The sequence below is a fragment of the Streptopelia decaocto genome (assembly GCF_964273445.1).
Source record: "Streptopelia decaocto genome assembly, chromosome: 1".
NCBI classification, from domain to species: domain Eukaryota; kingdom Metazoa; phylum Chordata; class Aves; order Columbiformes; family Columbidae; genus Streptopelia; species Streptopelia decaocto.
In genome coordinates, this window is record NC_138663.1 from 208,125,495 (window position 1) to 208,142,861 (window position 17,367).

At 42.6% G+C, this 17,367-nt stretch overlaps 2 protein-coding genes across 3 annotated transcripts in view; one reads left to right on the top strand and one right to left on the bottom strand.

The window, feature by feature from the left end:
• Positions 1-17,367, top strand: part of RSF1 (remodeling and spacing factor 1) — a 66,332-nt gene that overhangs the window by 26,236 nt on the left and 22,729 nt on the right. The window contains exons 3-9 of one of the 2 annotated variants that reach the window (XM_082067931.1): positions 2,109-2,201; positions 2,871-3,076; positions 4,717-4,874; positions 8,679-10,384; positions 12,201-12,398; positions 13,959-14,063; positions 15,231-15,310. In XM_082067931.1, the coding sequence (XP_081924057.1) occupies positions 2,109-2,201; positions 2,871-3,076; positions 4,717-4,874; positions 8,679-10,384; positions 12,201-12,398; positions 13,959-14,063; positions 15,231-15,310 (2,546 nt within the window). The remainder of the gene's footprint in view (positions 1-2,108; positions 2,202-2,870; positions 3,077-4,716; positions 4,875-8,678; positions 10,385-12,200; positions 12,399-13,958; positions 14,064-15,230; positions 15,311-17,367) is intronic. The other variant, XM_082067932.1, reaches the window with a different exon arrangement.
• The window catches only part of AQP11 (aquaporin 11), a 73,466-nt gene that overhangs the window by 1,069 nt on the left and 55,030 nt on the right, over positions 1-17,367 (bottom strand). The gene's annotated exons all lie outside the window — the stretch shown is intronic.

Below are 17,367 nucleotides of genomic sequence, written 5' to 3' on the forward strand. Positions count from 1 at the left end.
TGCCTTTGTTAGAAACTACTAATGTGATGCTTTGATCATTCCAGACGTGACCGTTTTCTTATTTAGGAGGAAACTTTAAGCGGAGGGTGTTCCAACTTACATGTTATTTATATTTATATGTATATATTACTAATGTTTCATTTATATACCAACTGTTTATAAGATAATGCTTTATTTGACTGTCACGCTTATAAAGAGCATAATAAAAATTGTCTCCAGGCCGTGGCTGCTGTTTTGACAGATGAATATATTTTGGGTTAGGAAGTGAAACGTGGTTGCCGAGAGTTCTGTCCCTTCCCTCTTCTGATGGTGAACTGTACAGATTGGTTCACCAGCGGACACACTAGTCCTATATGAAATCAAATAGCTACAGGGTTCCAGAAATCTGACTTTGCCTGTGCAAGGAATGTACATCATGAATGACCGAGGTAACGAAATAGCTTGTCCTAAACATTTTAGCAACTAAAAGGACTGCGCAGCTCAGCTGGTTTTCTTCGAGAAACACGTAGTTGAGTTAATTCAGGCTGCGCTGTCTTCAAAATGCTTTACCTGACTATTGTCAAACGTGTTCTGCATTTTTGTACAGATAAGATTTCTCTGGATTGGTCCATCTGGAACCTTCAGCCTTGTAATCGGCATGTTCTGCACACAGTTTTTTTTTCTGCCCCGATTGTTAAAATTCATGGTACCACCCAAGCAGATTGTGCCTTTCACCTTCTTGTTTTCATTTTTTAAAGGGAACATTTGGAGCGTGGTAATGTTAAGTGTCAGGTGCCATCGTATCTGCTTTGGAAATATTGGAGAGGGAGATACTTCAGCATCTGTTGCAGGTTTGGAAGGTGCTGAGCACTCTGAAGGGTGCAGGAGGTTTTTGCTGGGTGTGAAACATCCCTCTGTGAAGGCCGAGATGGAACGTTTCAGCAGAGAGTGAATCAAGGGGATCAGTAGCTCGGGGTTGTGACAGTACTTGTCAGGAGGAAACATGATCATCGGGTTTTTAATTGTCAAAACATAGTCATTTGAGTTGGAACAGATGTCTGATGTCTCGGAGCTTTTGCTTTGACAACCACGCACTTGAAACTTCTTGTTATTGCTTTTGTACTTAACGAGTAAGTAATGAACAGCGACTGGCACATGCCCTTAGCAAGGGGTTTGATATACAGCACCCTCGGACACATGGTGTGAATTTTGCTGGTGTCCTGTGCAGGGACAGGAGTTGGACTCGATGATCCTTGTGGGTCCCTTCCAGCTCAGGACAATCTGTGGTTCTTTGGGGCAGGATTCCTTGTGAGCAGGGAACACTCTCACTGCTCTCTCCAGGTTGTAAAGTCAGAGTATGATTTACAATCTGGCTGAGCTGACCTAATTGCAGCCTTACCCTCGGCTCACTTACACCGTTGTCCGTACTAGGGGTAGCAGAGGGTAAGTAGCACAGAGGAGGGGCAGCTGCACTGGTTTTGGTTGTAGCGCAGGTGGAGTTTTACAACACGAATTAGCTGATCTGTAGCTGAAATTTGGGGTTATTTTTGCTGCCGTTTCTAGAGAAAACTGCTTTCAGGTGTGATTTACAAGTTTCTAGGTAGCTTAGCGACTGTATCTTCTGTTTAACAATAATTTGGTGGTTGGGAGACTGCACTGTTTTAATGAATCCATTCAGCAGAGCTTTATCCTCTACTGCCACTTTTTTCATCATGTGTTTTTTCGTTCCCACATTGGTGTCGTTGAATTTATTTACTTTAAGTAAATCAAAATTCCCGATACTTAAGATATTTTAAAATATTTATCAAATGACTCGAGGCCCAAGATCTGTAGTGTTTTCTAAAGCATAATAATTCCACAGCATGGAGTGAATATTAGTTGCATTTGTTATCTGCACATTGGTTGTAGGATTTGGGGGCCCCAAGAGAGCTTGGCAGCTGTTGTAAAGACACATGATAAGAAATCGCATCTACTCGAGAGAATTTATATTCTAAATAGATACGTCAGAAATAGAAAAATGGGAGATTTTGCACAAGAATAACTCCTCAGTTCAGAGCTGTACTTAATATAAAAGTTAAAAGTTGCCTTTATGCACTAACCCGAGCAATCTTTTATTTTGTCTGTGACAGATATGCCAAGAATTCAACAGCACTTGGGCTTGGGAGATGGAAAAAAAAGGCTACCTAGAAATGAGTGTTGAATGCAAACTGGGGATTCTGAAGGTACAAATTCATCAACAAAGCTTCTCAATGACTTTTTCTGTATTCACGTAAATATCTTGGCGATGTGGCTTCTTCACTCACTTAAACTTCTTGCAAATTTAGCTTGACTGAGCTGTAAGTAGATATTTTAAATATGGAGCTGATCTCGTAGCTGACGTGATGCTCATGGCAATGGGTTGGGGCCAAACCGTATGTAACACTCTGCATATTTATCACACTTTGTATGAAATTTGTTTTGCACTTACTGTTTTGTCAATAGCTATTTACGTGTGCAGTACGCTTGAAAAAATGTTTATTAACTTGCAATTAGTTAAGCTTCCCTGCATTCCAAAGGCAAAGATGGGATTTCAGCTTTTCAAGCCTTGAGAAAACCGTCAGGGTTCGTTCCAAGTTATGCGCGTGTGTTCTTGTAGAATGAGATCATTGGTACTATGTAAAAAATCAGCTAAAACCAAACTTCTGAGCTGGCCAGGAATAAAAGAAAAAATACATAATATATCATTTAAAAACAACATGGTCTGGAAAATAAACCAGTAGCTATAGTGAACTCACAGATCCAATAGAGGACTAAAAAGTTGCAAATTCCACTGAAAGGAACTGAGCTGATTTTTTATTTCTGTGTATATTTTGATGTTTTAACAGTTCTTCCACCTTCTCATTTTTTTTCAGTATCTCTGTGAATGTCAGTTCGATGACAATCTCAAGTTTAAGAACATCATTAACGAGGAGGACGCCGATGCCATGCGCCTGCAGCCCATCGGCCGCGACAAGGATGGGCTGATGTACTGGTACCAGCTGGACCAGGAGCACAACGTCAGGATGTACATAGAGGAGCAGGACGACCAGGACGGATCCACCTGGAAGTGCATTGTTAGGTATTCCTTTCTTTGGTTTTCCTTGGGTTTTGACTTGTTTTTTTCCCTTGGTTTTCCTATTTTCCCCCTATTTTTTCTTTTGCTGGGAAAGTTCTGACATTCCACACCCAGCAGAAAAACACAACAATGCACCGCAAAATGTGAAATAGCTTTAAATTCACTCGATTCTACATCTCGGAGTTGTTGCACTTCCAAGCTTTTTATTTTTTTCCTGTAAACCTGGGCAAAATAAATGGCTGAATGTTTACTTCGAAAAAAGAAATTGAGAGCTTTATTATTGCGGTCCGTTAGGAAAACAATCACTCTGTTTAATCATCGCTCAAATTCATTATTCATTAAGGTTTTGTTTTTTATAGCAAGATGTCCAGTGTAAATAAGGTTCCAGTATAAGTTGGGGAATGACCTATTAGAGAGCAGCGTAGGGGAAAGGGACCTGGGGGTCCTGGGGACAGCAGGATGACCATGAGCCAGCACTGGGCCCTTGTGGCCAGGAAGCCAATGGTACCTGGGGTGGATGAGAAGGGGGGTGGTCAGTAGGTCAGAGAGGTTCTCCTGCCCCTCTACTCTGCCCTGGGGAGACCACACCTGGAATATTGTGTCCAGTTGTGGCCCCTCAGTTCCAGCAGGACAGGGAACTGCTGGAGAGAGTCCAGCACAGGGCAACAAAGATGCTGAAGGGAGTGGAGCATCTCCCGTGTGAGGAAAGGCTGAGGGAGCTGGGGCTCTGGAGCTGGAGAAGAGGAGACTGAGGGGTGACCTCATTCATGTTTACAGATATCTAAAGGGTGAGTGTCAGGAGGATGGAGCCAGGCTCTTCTCGGTGACAACCAATGATAGGACAAGGGGCGATGGGTACAAACTGGAACACAAAAGGTTCTGTTTAAATTTGAGAAGAAACTTCTTCATGGTGAGGGTGGCAGAGCCTGGCCCAGGCTGCCCAGGGAGGTTGTGGAGTCTCCTTCTCTGCAGACATTCCAACCCGCCTGGACACCTTCCTGTGTAACCTCATCTGGGTGTTCCTGCTCCATGGGGGGATTGCACTGGATGAGCTTTCCAGGTCCCTTCCAATCCCTGACATTCTTGGATTCTGTGAAATAAGGAGTTAGAGTGCGCAGAGATGTGCACGCATAGGGATTCACAATCGTTTTCTCATTGTCTTTAGTAGCTGAGTTTTGTAGACCTCTGTATTGTTTTCTACATGTGTTTGGGATGGATACTTGCAAAAAAAAAATCTAAATTACTTAATCGCTTTGGCGAATATCACTTGGATGATGTGGTTGCTCCTTTGGTGCAGGAGCAGAAAACTACAATTCAGTCTGCTGAGAGAAAAAAGATTGCTGAGAAAAAACAGTGAGGATTGGTAGGAAGATAATAAATAAAAGAATGGTAGCAGCTTGGATCCAGACTCAACAGACTTGGGATAAATAAGGTCCTTCCATAGAAGTGATTTTATTGTGGTCTGGATAAATTGGAGTTTTTCTCAACATGAAGTTGCTCTGGTGGGATGGACGTTTCGCTGTATAGAATGTTTTCAGGGCAGCGTTCACTTAAACAGATGGTGCATGTTTGTTTTTTATGAATCCCTTTGGGTTGAGTAAGTGGCTTATCAGACAATGTGTATTTTTTCTTCTTTTGTTCAGAAACCGCAACGAGCTCGCCGAGACCCTCGAGCTCTTGAAAGCGCAAATTGATCCTGCCCTGTTGAAAACCAACAGTTCTCAGCAGGAGAATTCATCACGTGAAAGCCCAAGCATAGAAGATGAAGACACCAAGAAGGGCGAAGAAGCATCTACACAAGGTTTTCTGTGTTCTTTTCTCAAATTTTCAATATCGGGCTGGGGCAACATTGGAAATTTTAGCTTAATGGAAAGTCAGTGTATTAGGACTTAAAAAAACCCCAGCAAAACCAAGCAACAAACAAAAAGTGTTTCTGTTCAAAGTCAATAAGAAATGCTTTGAAATTATAAATATTGTTGGAAGTTTTTTAGTGCATGTTTAGGCTCAAGAGTTTATTTAGAAGAGCTGTGTATAAATTGGTTTCTAAGTCATTTTGGTTTTGCTGTACATTTTGTGTAGTATTGTAAATATCCATCGTTGTATGGTTTTGTGGGGTGTTGAACTGTTGTCAGACTTGACCTCATGAATGTTTCCAGATATATAAAGGGTGAGTGTCAGGAGGATGGAGCCAGGCTCTTCTCAGTGACAACCAATAATAGGACAACGGGTAATGGGTTCAAACTGGAACACAAAAGGTTCTGTTTAAACTTGAGAAGAAACTTCTTCTCAGTGAGGGTGCCAGAGCCTGGCCCAGGCTGCCCAGGGGGGTTGTGGAGTCTCCTTCTCTGCAGACATTCCAACCCGCCTGGACACCTTCCTGTGTAACCTCATCTGGGTGTTCCTGCTCCATGGGGGGATTGCACTGGATGAGCTTTGAGGTCCCTTCCGATCCCTGACATTCTGGGATTCTGTGGTTGTCCTGTTCTAGCAACATGAAAATTTTAAAAAGATCTGTGCAATGCCACGATTGAAATCCATACAGTGTTTGGTATGTTGTTTTTACTTTGGAGTTTGCATAAAAAAAATACAGATTATTACCTCAAATATTTCACAGTTGACATGGTTTTTCAAGTAGGCATGAGCTTAAGTTAAAACAATTTAAATACTAAAATAATTTAGAAGTGGTCCTTAGCTGCTTCCACTGGATTGTTCTTATTAGCAAACAACTTTTCTTCCGTCCGTATTATCATGTCATTGCACATATTTAACAACTTACCTGAGTTGATTGTTTGTGAATTGCTTTTACTAAATATTGATTAGCCTGAAATATTTTGTGTTATAAGAATCTGATCTTTTTTAGGTTAGGAAAAGGCAAAAACTTGTTACTCCAAGTCATTTTACCCCGGATACTGGCTGGTATCTTAATTTTGTTAAAATAAAGGAAAAGATTTTCACAATCAGAAACAAGATTTAAAGATTCCACTTTGTTTCCCTGAAAAATAAGACAAGGTCTTATGTTTTTGCTCTGAAACTTTTTACTTTTTTAGATGTTAAGCTGCTTGGACACCATTTAAATCGACTTTTTAAATGAACTGTAACTAGGCCTTATTTTTGGAGTAGGCCTTATTTTGAGCATCCTCAAAAATCCTGCAAACTCATGCTAGGGCTTATTTTTGGGGTAGGTCTTATTTTCAGGGAAACAGGGCAGTATGTGTTTCTTCCAATCTATTGAAGTTAACTGGATATATGGAATTAGCCAAGGCCTGTCTTGGTTCTCAGTAGCAAAAAGACTTGCTATTTTGCTCGTATTCTTTGTAACAAAGAGTGTGGAACAGAAGAAATAAATACAACACATAAAATTGGAGTTGTTGTGGAAGCATTAAAAGGCTACTGTAGAAATTGCAGTAAATTGTGAGGAACACCAGCAGAATTGTCTTTTGGTCTAATGTATTTTCAATATCTAACTGTGCATGTGAGTAACACGACCTGTGTGGTTACCAACAGTGCAGAATTAATTCCAAGTGCTGATCTTGCCTTTCTCTCACTAAAAATTGGTCCAGCCAGCGTAAATCACGTAAGCGAGATCTCTGCTTCAGATAGGATTATATTTACATTGCATAGATGAGGTTCTTAGGGACATGGTTGAGAGGTGGACTCGACAGTGTTGGGTTGACAGTTGGATTCGATGATCTTCAAGGTCTTTTCCAACCAAAGTGATTCTGTCATTCTATTCTCTAATACAATTCTGTGAATTCAGGAGGAGCTATAAGGCACAGTGAAACTATATTGGAAGACTTGATGCCTGTTTGCTTTGGCCGCTTCCCAAATAGCATTAAATTAGTTTATAGAAAAATCAGGTAAACTGAACCAATGTTTTTTTCCTAGCCTGATTGATTGACCCGAATAGCGTTAAGACAACTTGTGCATCAACTGCCTCATTTTGTGTATGATAGAATCATTTTGGTTGGAAAAGACCTTTAAGATCATGAAGTCCAACTGTTAACCCAACACTACCAAGTCCACCTCTAACCCATGTCCCTAAGAACGTTATCTATGTATCTTTTAAACCCCTCCAGGGATGGTGACTCCACCGCTGCCCTGGGCAGCCTGTTCCATATATATGTATATATATTTCACATACGTATGGATTTCACATATGTAGATGCAAAATGCTTTATGAGCAGTTCGAGGAGTTAAACCATAGAACAACTGTTGATTTTCAGTATGGAGAAGTCTGGGAATTCTGGTGATCCTTGATGTGGTTTGGGGGAAAGCAGCAGGTGATGGGAAGAAATGGTTGAACAAAAAGGTGAAGGGAGGGTGGAAGAATTTGGACACAAAAAATATCTCACTCGTATAGACAAATGTCTTTAAATAGGCAGCTTTTTTGTTACAAGGGCTCACTTCTGTGACAGGGGAAAAAAACAGCCTTGAGCCTTCAAAATGTTATTTGTAGATGCATCTGTTACTGCTGTACTAATTGCTGAGTCTTATTTGCAGACATGCTTCGTATTTGAAAAATATTATAAAGCCTATAAATTCTTCCTCACCGCTCTTTTCTAAAATGCTTATTTTCTTTAATGTAACTAAGTTAGCTGTCACGTACTTTCCCCCCTCCAAACTCCATTTGGAGTTACGGCATGCTTGCAATAATGTCTTCCAGATGGTAGAAGATGCTGTTGTGATATATGTAGTGCTATTATATTTGCTTTTTCTAATTAGCGCTATCCCTGGCTGGCTCAAAAAGTATGGTAAAGGAACAAAACTGAGGAATTAAGAAGCTGTGGTAATGATAAATTAACAGGCTTACGTACACAGTAACAAAATATGGTTTCTTCTGAATGCTGGAAATGTGCTTCAAATCCTAATGACCTAAAACTGACTTAGCAAAGTAGGTCTAACCTTATTTTTTAGTCTGCAGGGTCTTCTGGCAGGTGCTACTACTCACTGAGCTTGTTTTAGAAGCAGGAGATGAAGCAAATGTAGAATATTGTCTGTTACTGTGTTTTGATAGTCCATAGGAGATGTAGGCATTGCCCAGGGAATTGAGATGAATTTTGCCATAAGTTGTAATGTTGAGTGTCTCCTCTTTCTCTGAACCATTGATATACAGTAGTTGAGTATTTCGTGAAATAAAAACATGCACAAACGGGACTGATTTCTCTGTGGGATTTCACTTGAAGACCGTGGAATCGCACCCCATGTTCTGGTTTGTGAAGTAATTCAGAAGCTCAAGCGAGACTTCAAGTCGACGCTTCGTGTGCCCATCACTTAGGTTTTATGTATCCTCTGAAAGAATCATGGTACTACTAAAGAAGGGGCTGAGACGTCTGTAAAAGGGAGGATTAAATCTAGAATTCTGCTGATAGTAACTGAAATTGAAGTTTATCTTGGTATAAAATGAAACTGAGCTGTGATTCTATACCTAAAAACTGGCAACACACTCATTGACTGACAGCGTTAGACAACCAGGCTCCTCCTCATTCATTTGTGGGGGAGTTTGGGTTCGTTGGGTTTTTCAGATCTGCCTTTTGTTTTGATGGATGCTGTTTGTAATCCTTTGTGTCCCTTGGTCACTTCATACTTGTTTTTCCTCTGTTGACAGAAAATCAATTAAAAATCAAAGAAGAAAAAGAGGAGGTGGAGGAACAGCCAATGGAACTGGAAAACCTTCCTCTCCCTGTGGTCAAAGAGGACGAAAATGCGCTGAAAATTGAGAAGGTGGAAGAAAAAGAAATTATAAAATTGCCAGTAATAGTAAAACTAGATAAACCTTCAGAATACAATGAAGAAAAGCAAAGTGTCAGAGAAGAAAGCGACTCCTTTAAAGAAAACGTCAAGCCTGTTAAGGTAGAGGTGAAGGAAAACAAACCAGAACCAAAAGACTTGAAAGAAGTAAAAAGTTGTACGGACAAAATAGCAGCTCATGAGCCGGAGAGGTTGGAATTTTGTGTTAATGTCAAAACTCCCCAAGAAATTGTGGAGAAATCTGTGGAAGAAAGCGAGAAACTTAAAAACGACCAGCAGGCGAAAATACCCCTTAAAAAGCGAGAGATCAAGCTGACAGATGATTATGACAGTCCCATCAAGGGGCCCCTGTGTAAATGTGTTACTCCAACGAAAGATGTTTTGAAGGAAGAGGGGAAACCAGAAGAAGAAGCTTTTAAGAGAGTCCCTACGATTACAGCTTTATGTCCCGATGGGAAAGTGCTGGTAAATGGAGAGGTGAGCTGCGAAAAAATAACCCCGAGCGTCATACAAAATGCGGCCGAACGCTCCGCGAGCGCAAAGGAAGAGAGCGGCTCGTTGAAAAATGGCAAAAGTGAGGAAAAGGTGTCGGACCCCCTCAATTCCGTGAGTAAAGTCACAAAAACGTGCGAGGTGGAGAAAAACGCGGTGACGGTGCTGAAGGAGATCGGGGCTGCGGTCTCTGAGGTTTCTAATCAGAAAGTGCCTTTAAAGGAGGAATCTAGTCCTGTGGGAAAAGAATCCCTGGACAGCGCGACTGCCGAAACGGTCGTGGAGGAATCTGCGCATTCGGAAGACTGTGCCAAAATAACCGAAGAGAAATTAGCCGTGCAAATCAAAAAGGATGGACTATCGCCACCCAAAGAGTGTTTAGAGAAGTCCCCAAAGGCCTCTAGTCCTGCAGAAATGCCTGTGCTATCCGATGAAGAAACTTTGCAAAGTAAAGGGGAGTCTGAGGAGAAACCTGATTCTCCAAAAGCTGCTGAGATGCCTCCTGCGTCTTCTTCTCCCCTTCCTTTAGAGAAACCTGTTTTGAAAGAGGAGGGTTCTCATAGTCAACCAGCTGTACCCGAGGAGAGCAAAGTAGAAGAAAAACCCAGCCCTGAAAAACAAGAGGAAGAGATGGAAACTGCCAAGACGGAGCCGGACAGATTAGATGATGCCCATACTTCTAATCCAGAGGATTCCTCGGAGAGTAAAAAGGAATCTCCGCCACCTAAAAGCAAGTTTAAATATAAGCTAGTTTCTGAAGAAGGAAGCTGTGCGACAGATAATAAAGAACTAACTTCCGAAAGACAGAAAGAAGGAATTAAATTAACCATCAGGATCTCCAGTCGGAAGAGAAAGACGGAAACGCCGCCGGAAGAGGTCGGCGTTGGGCGCACGTTGAGGCGATCGCCGAGAATATCCAAACCTACCCCCAAAGTTGTGGAGACGCGGGATCAGAAAGCGGACAAAAAACGGCCCGAAGAGGAGGAGGAGAAACCCGCGGCGGCGCAAAAACCCGAACGGAAAGAAGATGCAAAAAAACAAGAGAAGGAGCCAAATGCCAAGGTTAACAAGGTAATACAGATTTATTAGCCGGGAATAAAGGGTGCCCACAGCTTTATTTATAAGGAGAATAAATATGTATGTAGGAATATTGAGGGTTGGTTGTTTGGTCAGCTTTGGAAAGGAACGGGGTTTGTCATCCAGTTAGTGGACTTGGCAAATCTAAAACAACACCCCCTAAATCCTCTGGATTTATTAGACAGAGGCTTGGTGGTGGCTGGTGGGTCTGTTTGAGGATGCTCGCAAACCACAAAGGGGTGGTCAGTAGGTCAGAGAGGTTCTCCTGCCCCTCTGCTCTGCCCTGGTGAGACCACACCTGGAATATTGTGTCCAGTTGTGGCCCCTCAGTTCCAGCAGGACAGGGAACTGCTGGAGAGAGTCCAGCGCAGGGCAACCAAGATGCTGAAGGGAGTGGAGCATCTCCCGTGTGAGGAAAGGCTGAGGGAGCTGGGGCTCTGGAGCTGGAGAAGAGGAGACTGAGGGGTGACTTCATTAATGTTTACAGATATATAAAGGGTGAGTGTCAGGAGGATGGAGCCAGGCTCTTCTCGGTGACAACCAATGGTAGGACAAGGGGCAATGTGTACAAATTGGAACACAAGAGGTTCTGTTTAAATTTGAGAAGAAACTTTTTCTCAGTGAGGGTGCCAGAGCCTGGCCCAGGCTGCCCAGGGAGGTTGTGGAGTCTCCTTCTCTGCAGACATTCCAACCCGCCTGGACACCTTCCTGTGTAACCTCATCTGGGTGTTCCTGCTCCATGGGGGGATTGCACTGGATGAGCTTTCCAGGTCCCTTCCAATCCCTGACATTCTGGGATTCTGTGATCATTTGTCTGGTTCAGGTCTATGAGTAGTTCAGTCAAAAATGAGAAATGTTTGGGTTGAAACAGATTAGGAAATTTATTTTCCTTATTCAATGTCTGGTGGGGGGAAAGAGTTACAAGAGAATGACTTCTCTGAGAAATAAGTTGATGATAAGAAAAGGTTTTTTCTGTTGGATATGTTCATTTAAATATAAAATACCTTAGTTGCAGAAGGCAGTTTTAACTAATATAATATTCTGAATTTTAATTTGTCTGTTTTTCATTCAAAATGTATTTTAAACAAGTCACTATATTAAAACTTAACACATCTAGAGAATAAGAGGTGTCATTTTCCAGTCCAAAATAAAAAGGTGGAAAGCCCAAGTAAATGCATGGCAAGACGTATGGTTGCTTTACTAAGGTAGCTGTGGTAAAAAGGGTAGATGCCCCTTTGATTAGCGAAAAAGAAGCATCCACTGAATCAGTTTTCATGGAAAAGTATAAATTTGAAAGCGGAGAAGTATAAATTGGAAAGCAGACCTAGATATAAGTAATGCACTTAAAGGGTGCAGTGGTATATTTCAGAAAAGTGTGCCCATCTCAGAGGAAAACACCAGAAACACTGAAGTTAATTTAATTGTTAGAGTGCAAACGTGTCTCCTAAAGCACAATAAAAGACACAAACTGTACATGGGGGCCTGGAAAGAAAATATTCTCTTTGGATTGAGGAAAGCTGTCATCACAAAGTTTAAATGTGGAATTTACCATGTTTGCAAGCAAGTTTACCTTGTCAAAATAGGACATTTGAGATTTTCTTTCTGCAGGTAGATAGGATTTCTTTTCTCCTTGTTATCCTGTTGCATTTTAAGGCTCTTTGACACACAATCCATTCATCGAAATGTTGTGAATTCACTTCTGCTGTTCTGATTGAAATGAATCACTGTAGAGACAAATATTTGTCGAGGTCTGGGAAGAAACTCTGTGAGCTCCCTTTGTGTTTTCTCTTTGCAACCGTGTGTCTCGTAGAGAAGCAAAGTTCGGTGGACGGGGACGCGAACACGGGGCAGGTGGAAATACTCCAGTAATGAAGAAAGCGAGGACTCGGAGAGTGAAAAAAACTCCGATGAGGAGGAGGAAGAGGAAGAAGAGGAGGAGGAGGAAGCTGCACCTGCTGATGACGATGAGCCGTGCAAGAAGTGTGGCCTTCCCAACCACCCCGAGCTGGTGGGTTTTGGGGAAGGTTGCTGTTGTGTCAGGTTTGGTGGATTTACCGTGGTGGTATCTGAAGGCGCATTGTCCTCTGGGGGGGCTGGTTGTAGGAGAATACTTTCTAGGTTCTAAATCCATGACAGTAGATGAGTTTAATAAGGAGGGAAGTTATTTCTTCTGTTTACCACCTCTGAAATGTCTTCAGGTTGAGAGAGTTGGGGTGTTCAGCCTAGAGAAGAGAAGCTCTGGGGTGACCTTATTTTGGCCTTTCCATAATTAAAAGGAACCGATAAGAAGGATGGCGACAGACTTTTTAGCAGGGGCTGTGGCAACAGGACAAGGGGTGATGGTTAAAAACTAAGAGGGGAGATTTAGACCAGATATGAGGGAGAAACTGTTGCCCCTGAGGGTGGTGAGAGCCTGGCCCAGGTTGGCCAGAGAGGTGGTGGATGAACCATCCCTGGAGACATCCCAGGCCAGGCTGGACGGGGCTCTGAGCAACCTGAGCTGGTGAAGATGTCCCTGCTCATGGCAGGGGTGGCACTGGATGAGCTTGGAAGGTCCATTCAACCCAAACCATTCTATGATTCTTTTAAGAGGTATAACACGATTTAGCCCATTGAGGATTGATCTGGCTGAGGATTTGGGGTTGTGTCTGCGATCTCAAGGGATACAGAGGAGACATTTAAAAGAAGGAAACCCCACAATGCAATATATGCCTTCCAGTATCTTTTGCCATGGTCACAGCTCCGTAGTCATCCTCGTTGGATACAGCTGCGCATCATCCTGAGCACTGGGTACAGCAAAATCCTGCACAGTGAAGCTTTCCCTATTCCTATTGGTTTTGGTTCTTATTCATTAATGGTAGACACCATCATGAGTTTCTGTTTATCTGGGAAATCGTACTGTGCAGTCCTGCTATGAATCCACAGAAATAAACACACTCTCGGGTGTGGGACAGATACTGTAGCAGAGTTGAGACAAAGTTTGACCTTTAGGATGTTAGAGATAAATATTCTGGTGGATACTCGCACAGCTTTGTTCCTCAGGTTTAATGGGAAGGGATATCTCAAGTTTTACCCAGTTAAGTATGAACTCTAATAGTTCTATGTACCCCATAGAGCCTGCAAGGCTTTGTCTCTACCCTCTTGGACACACAATCATCGTGATTGTGGAAATGGGCAGGTTTGCTTTGTGTGGACGTGGGTGCACAGGGAAAACAGTTCACACCACATCTTGTGTGCAGTTTTCCACTTAGTCCCGGATCCGGAAAGCATTACCATATTCCACACTGTGGGCACACAATCTATGTAATCCAGTAGCTTGAAGTGCCTGAGAACACGTAATAAGAGGAAATCTGGTGTTAAAATAGACTGTGATATATAAACTTCCCCATAAAAACCACTGCTGGCCCCAGAAACTCCTAGCGATAAGTGATAACAGGATTATATTTTTGGTTTTGGCACAGCCCAAAGTATTTATAAAGAGCTTCTGTGTTGGCTGGGGAAATAGTTCTGGAGCTCGTTATGTGTCGTGAATGCCAGAAGATACTCAGGATTCGTTTGGTTTCCACAGATTTTGTTGTGCGACTCTTGCGACAGCGGGTACCACACCGCCTGCCTTCGCCCTCCACTCATGATCATCCCCGACGGAGAGTGGTTCTGCCCTCCCTGCCAGCACGTACGGTTCTTGTTCGACTTTTGCTCTCCTTTCACAAGTTATTTTGGTTTTTATTCTGTTAAAAAATAGACTCTGGTGAATCGTAGGGATGCTGATCTTCCCTCTTGCCTATTACTAAAACAGTTTTGCTGGGTGATTTTCCTTTCCTTTCTGCTGGTGATGGATGAATCTCCAGCCACACTGGTCCTCTCCCATCATTGCTTAAATTACCTCCAGACTAAACTAGTATTAAAAATATGTCTAAATATTTTTCCCAAAAGAGAAAGTTGCTATTTCTAACAAGTCCCAGGGTATAGTTTGCCCCTGCTGGGAAGTCAGTGTTGTCCTTGTCAAGAAAGAAACGAATAGAAACACTTTTTTGAAGGTTGGAAGCTGCTTCTGCCAAAAAGAAATCAGTGCATGTGTCTAGTTTCAATTTAAATTCCGTCTAGAATAGCAAGGGATGGTGCTTGGGAGAATAAGCCAAAAAGCGTGTGATGCTGCTGCTCTTTAATGTTGAATCATTTATGCACATTTACAAAATAATCTGTCTGATCCCAAACCCCTTCCTTACTTTTAGAAAATTACTTTAGCAAAAGGGCTGTTGCCCTGCAGCAAACTACCCACACTGGATGTGGCTGTATCGAGCGCTGATTTTTAGTTGTCATCCGAGGAGTATTTTTAGTAATGATGATCCTTAATATGTAAGAAAGTTTTCCTTAAGCAGTTTGAGACTTCAGCTTGCAGTCGGAGCATCTCCGTGTGCTCTTGCTGTTTGGTAATTTTTAATTAATATGAAAAATGACAGATTTATAAAAGCGTGAAGATCGTCCTTGGAAATAGCACGATGCGGGTGTTAACTTGGAATAAGGCGCAATTTGTCCATAAAAAGTAATTTTTTACATATGGCTCCTTAAATATTGTGTTCTAAGATATGGAACATTTGGTAAGAAAAATATCCTGGAGTATATCTCTGCTTTTTACTGTGGTTTCCACAGAGTTGTGTTCTCCAAGAATTAAAGGACAGATACCACTGTGCATGTATTCACTCAGGCACCCGGGTGTATGTGCGCCCGGGTGTATGTACTCCTCAGGTTTCTCCAAGGTTAAGTTGAAGTGTCTGAACATTAGCTCAACATGAAGAGAGTTGGTTATGAAAGAAACTGATATTGTGTTTCCTTCCCTTAGAAATTACTCTGCGAGAAATTAGAAGAACAACTACAAGACCTGGATGTTGTCTTAAAAAAGAAGGAGCGTGCGGAACGCAGGTACTACTGGTTGGTTGTATTCACAGCGAGCTGCTCTACAGAGGGGTAGTAATAATTCAACAAGCATTAAAATAATGGGGGACTGGGGGGAAAGTGGCGACGAGACTGGGAATTGGACCAGTTTTGACTTGGCACTGATTTGAGAGGTTATTGGTGGCACGATGCTGCGAGAGGTTGCAAGAAGGGAAAAAAAGCCCAATAATTGGGGTAGAGAAGCCAATATATTTGTATTAAACTTGGACAAGGTGCCTGAACACAAATTTGGCTTTTCCATACCAGCAGTTAAATGATTTTCAGCACTGATTCAGCTGCGAGTGTTAATAATACTGGCAGCCGTGTGCAGAATTCCTGCTGTACACAAGGTTAAGTCCTGACTTTGTTACAAAGATGGTCTGAATTAATGGGATTTTTAGAGTCTTGTTGCTTCAGAGTCTGTTAAATTTTGCTGAATTTACAAGACGATGGAATTGCTGTAGTGCAGTGGGTCAGCTGAGCTGGAATGAAATGTTGTGACCCCTGCCATTACCGAAGGGTAAATGCAAACCAGGCTGCTGCATTTATAAACAACATCCTTAATGTTTGGAACATGCTACCTGCAGTTTTCAGACCTGAAAATGAGGGACATGAAACGCGGTCTGCATAATTGATACCTTTTAGGACATATTTGCAAAATTGAATAACATCTGTATGCATTATTGAACAAAACTCTGCATGAATTGTATCTTGAAAGGCAAATTTCACCAGGTGAGACCCCTTTTAAAGAAAGTGATTGAGCGGGGTTATATTTGTGGCAGATACATTTGGTTCTGGGAAGAGCAGAGAACAATCCCAGACTGCTTCCAGCTTCCTTCGCATCTCCCATTTGTTATTATCATTGCAGCAGCAACAATGACAGTGACAGATCAAGTACCCCCTGCTCCTGCCATCACTGCTTCTGCTTAGAGCACAGAATCCCAGAATGTCAGGGATTGGAAGGGACCTGGAAAGCTCATCCAGTGCAATCCCCCCATGGAGCAGGAACACCCAGATGAGGTTACACAGGAAGGTGTCCAGGCGGGTTGGAATGTCTGCAGAGAAGGAGACTCCACAACCTCCCTGGGCAGCCTGGGCCAGGCTCTGCCACCCTCACCATGAAGAAGTTTCTTCTCTTATTTAAGTGGAACCTCTTGTGTTCCAGTTTGAACCCATTGCCCCTTGTCCTATCATTGGTTGTCACCGAGAAGAGCCTGGCTCCATCCTCCTGACACTCACCCTTTATATATTTATAAACATTAATGAGGTCACCCCTCAGTCTCCTCCAAGCTCCAGAGCCCCAGCTCCCTCAGCCTTTCCTCACACGGGAGATGCTCCACTCCCTTCAGCATCTTTGTTGCCCTGCGCTGGACTCTCTCCAGCAGTTCCCTGTCCTGCTGGAACTGAGGGGCCACAACTGGACACAATATTCCAGGTGTGGTCTCCCCAGGGCAGAGTAGAGGGGCAGGAGAACCTCTCTGACCTACTGACCACCCCCCTTCTAATCCACCCCAGGTACCATTGGCCTTCCTGGCCACAAGGGCCCAGTGCTGGCAGCAGATCTAGATCACTCTGTAGTAAAATTACCCTTGGTTTGCCAATTCTAGTGAATTTGCAGCCTTGGGAATAGAGCGATGAGCTATTTTTAGGAGCGAGCCTCCATCTGTGCAGGAGTGCGGGACACAAAGAGCTGTGTCTGCTGCTTTGCTTTACGGTGGGAGGATTTATTGCTAGTGAGCAGTATTTTTGTGCCTATTTTGGTAAATATTCCGCTGGCAAACATGACATGAAATCCAAGTTTTTCCCAGTCTCTCTTGCTTTCTTAAAGCCACTAGTGTTGCATAAAAATACAATCTTTTAACAGTTAGAGGTGTAAAAGTTCAAGCAGGTTGGTTTAGGGAATAGAAATATATTAATGTAGTGTTTGTGTAAACTCACAGGATGTGTTGTCTGTCGTTTTGGCAAAGAGAAGAAAAGCAACGGTCTCATCGTGGGCACACGCATTTAATAGATTCTTTGAACTAGCGTTACTATCGTGCTTTTTG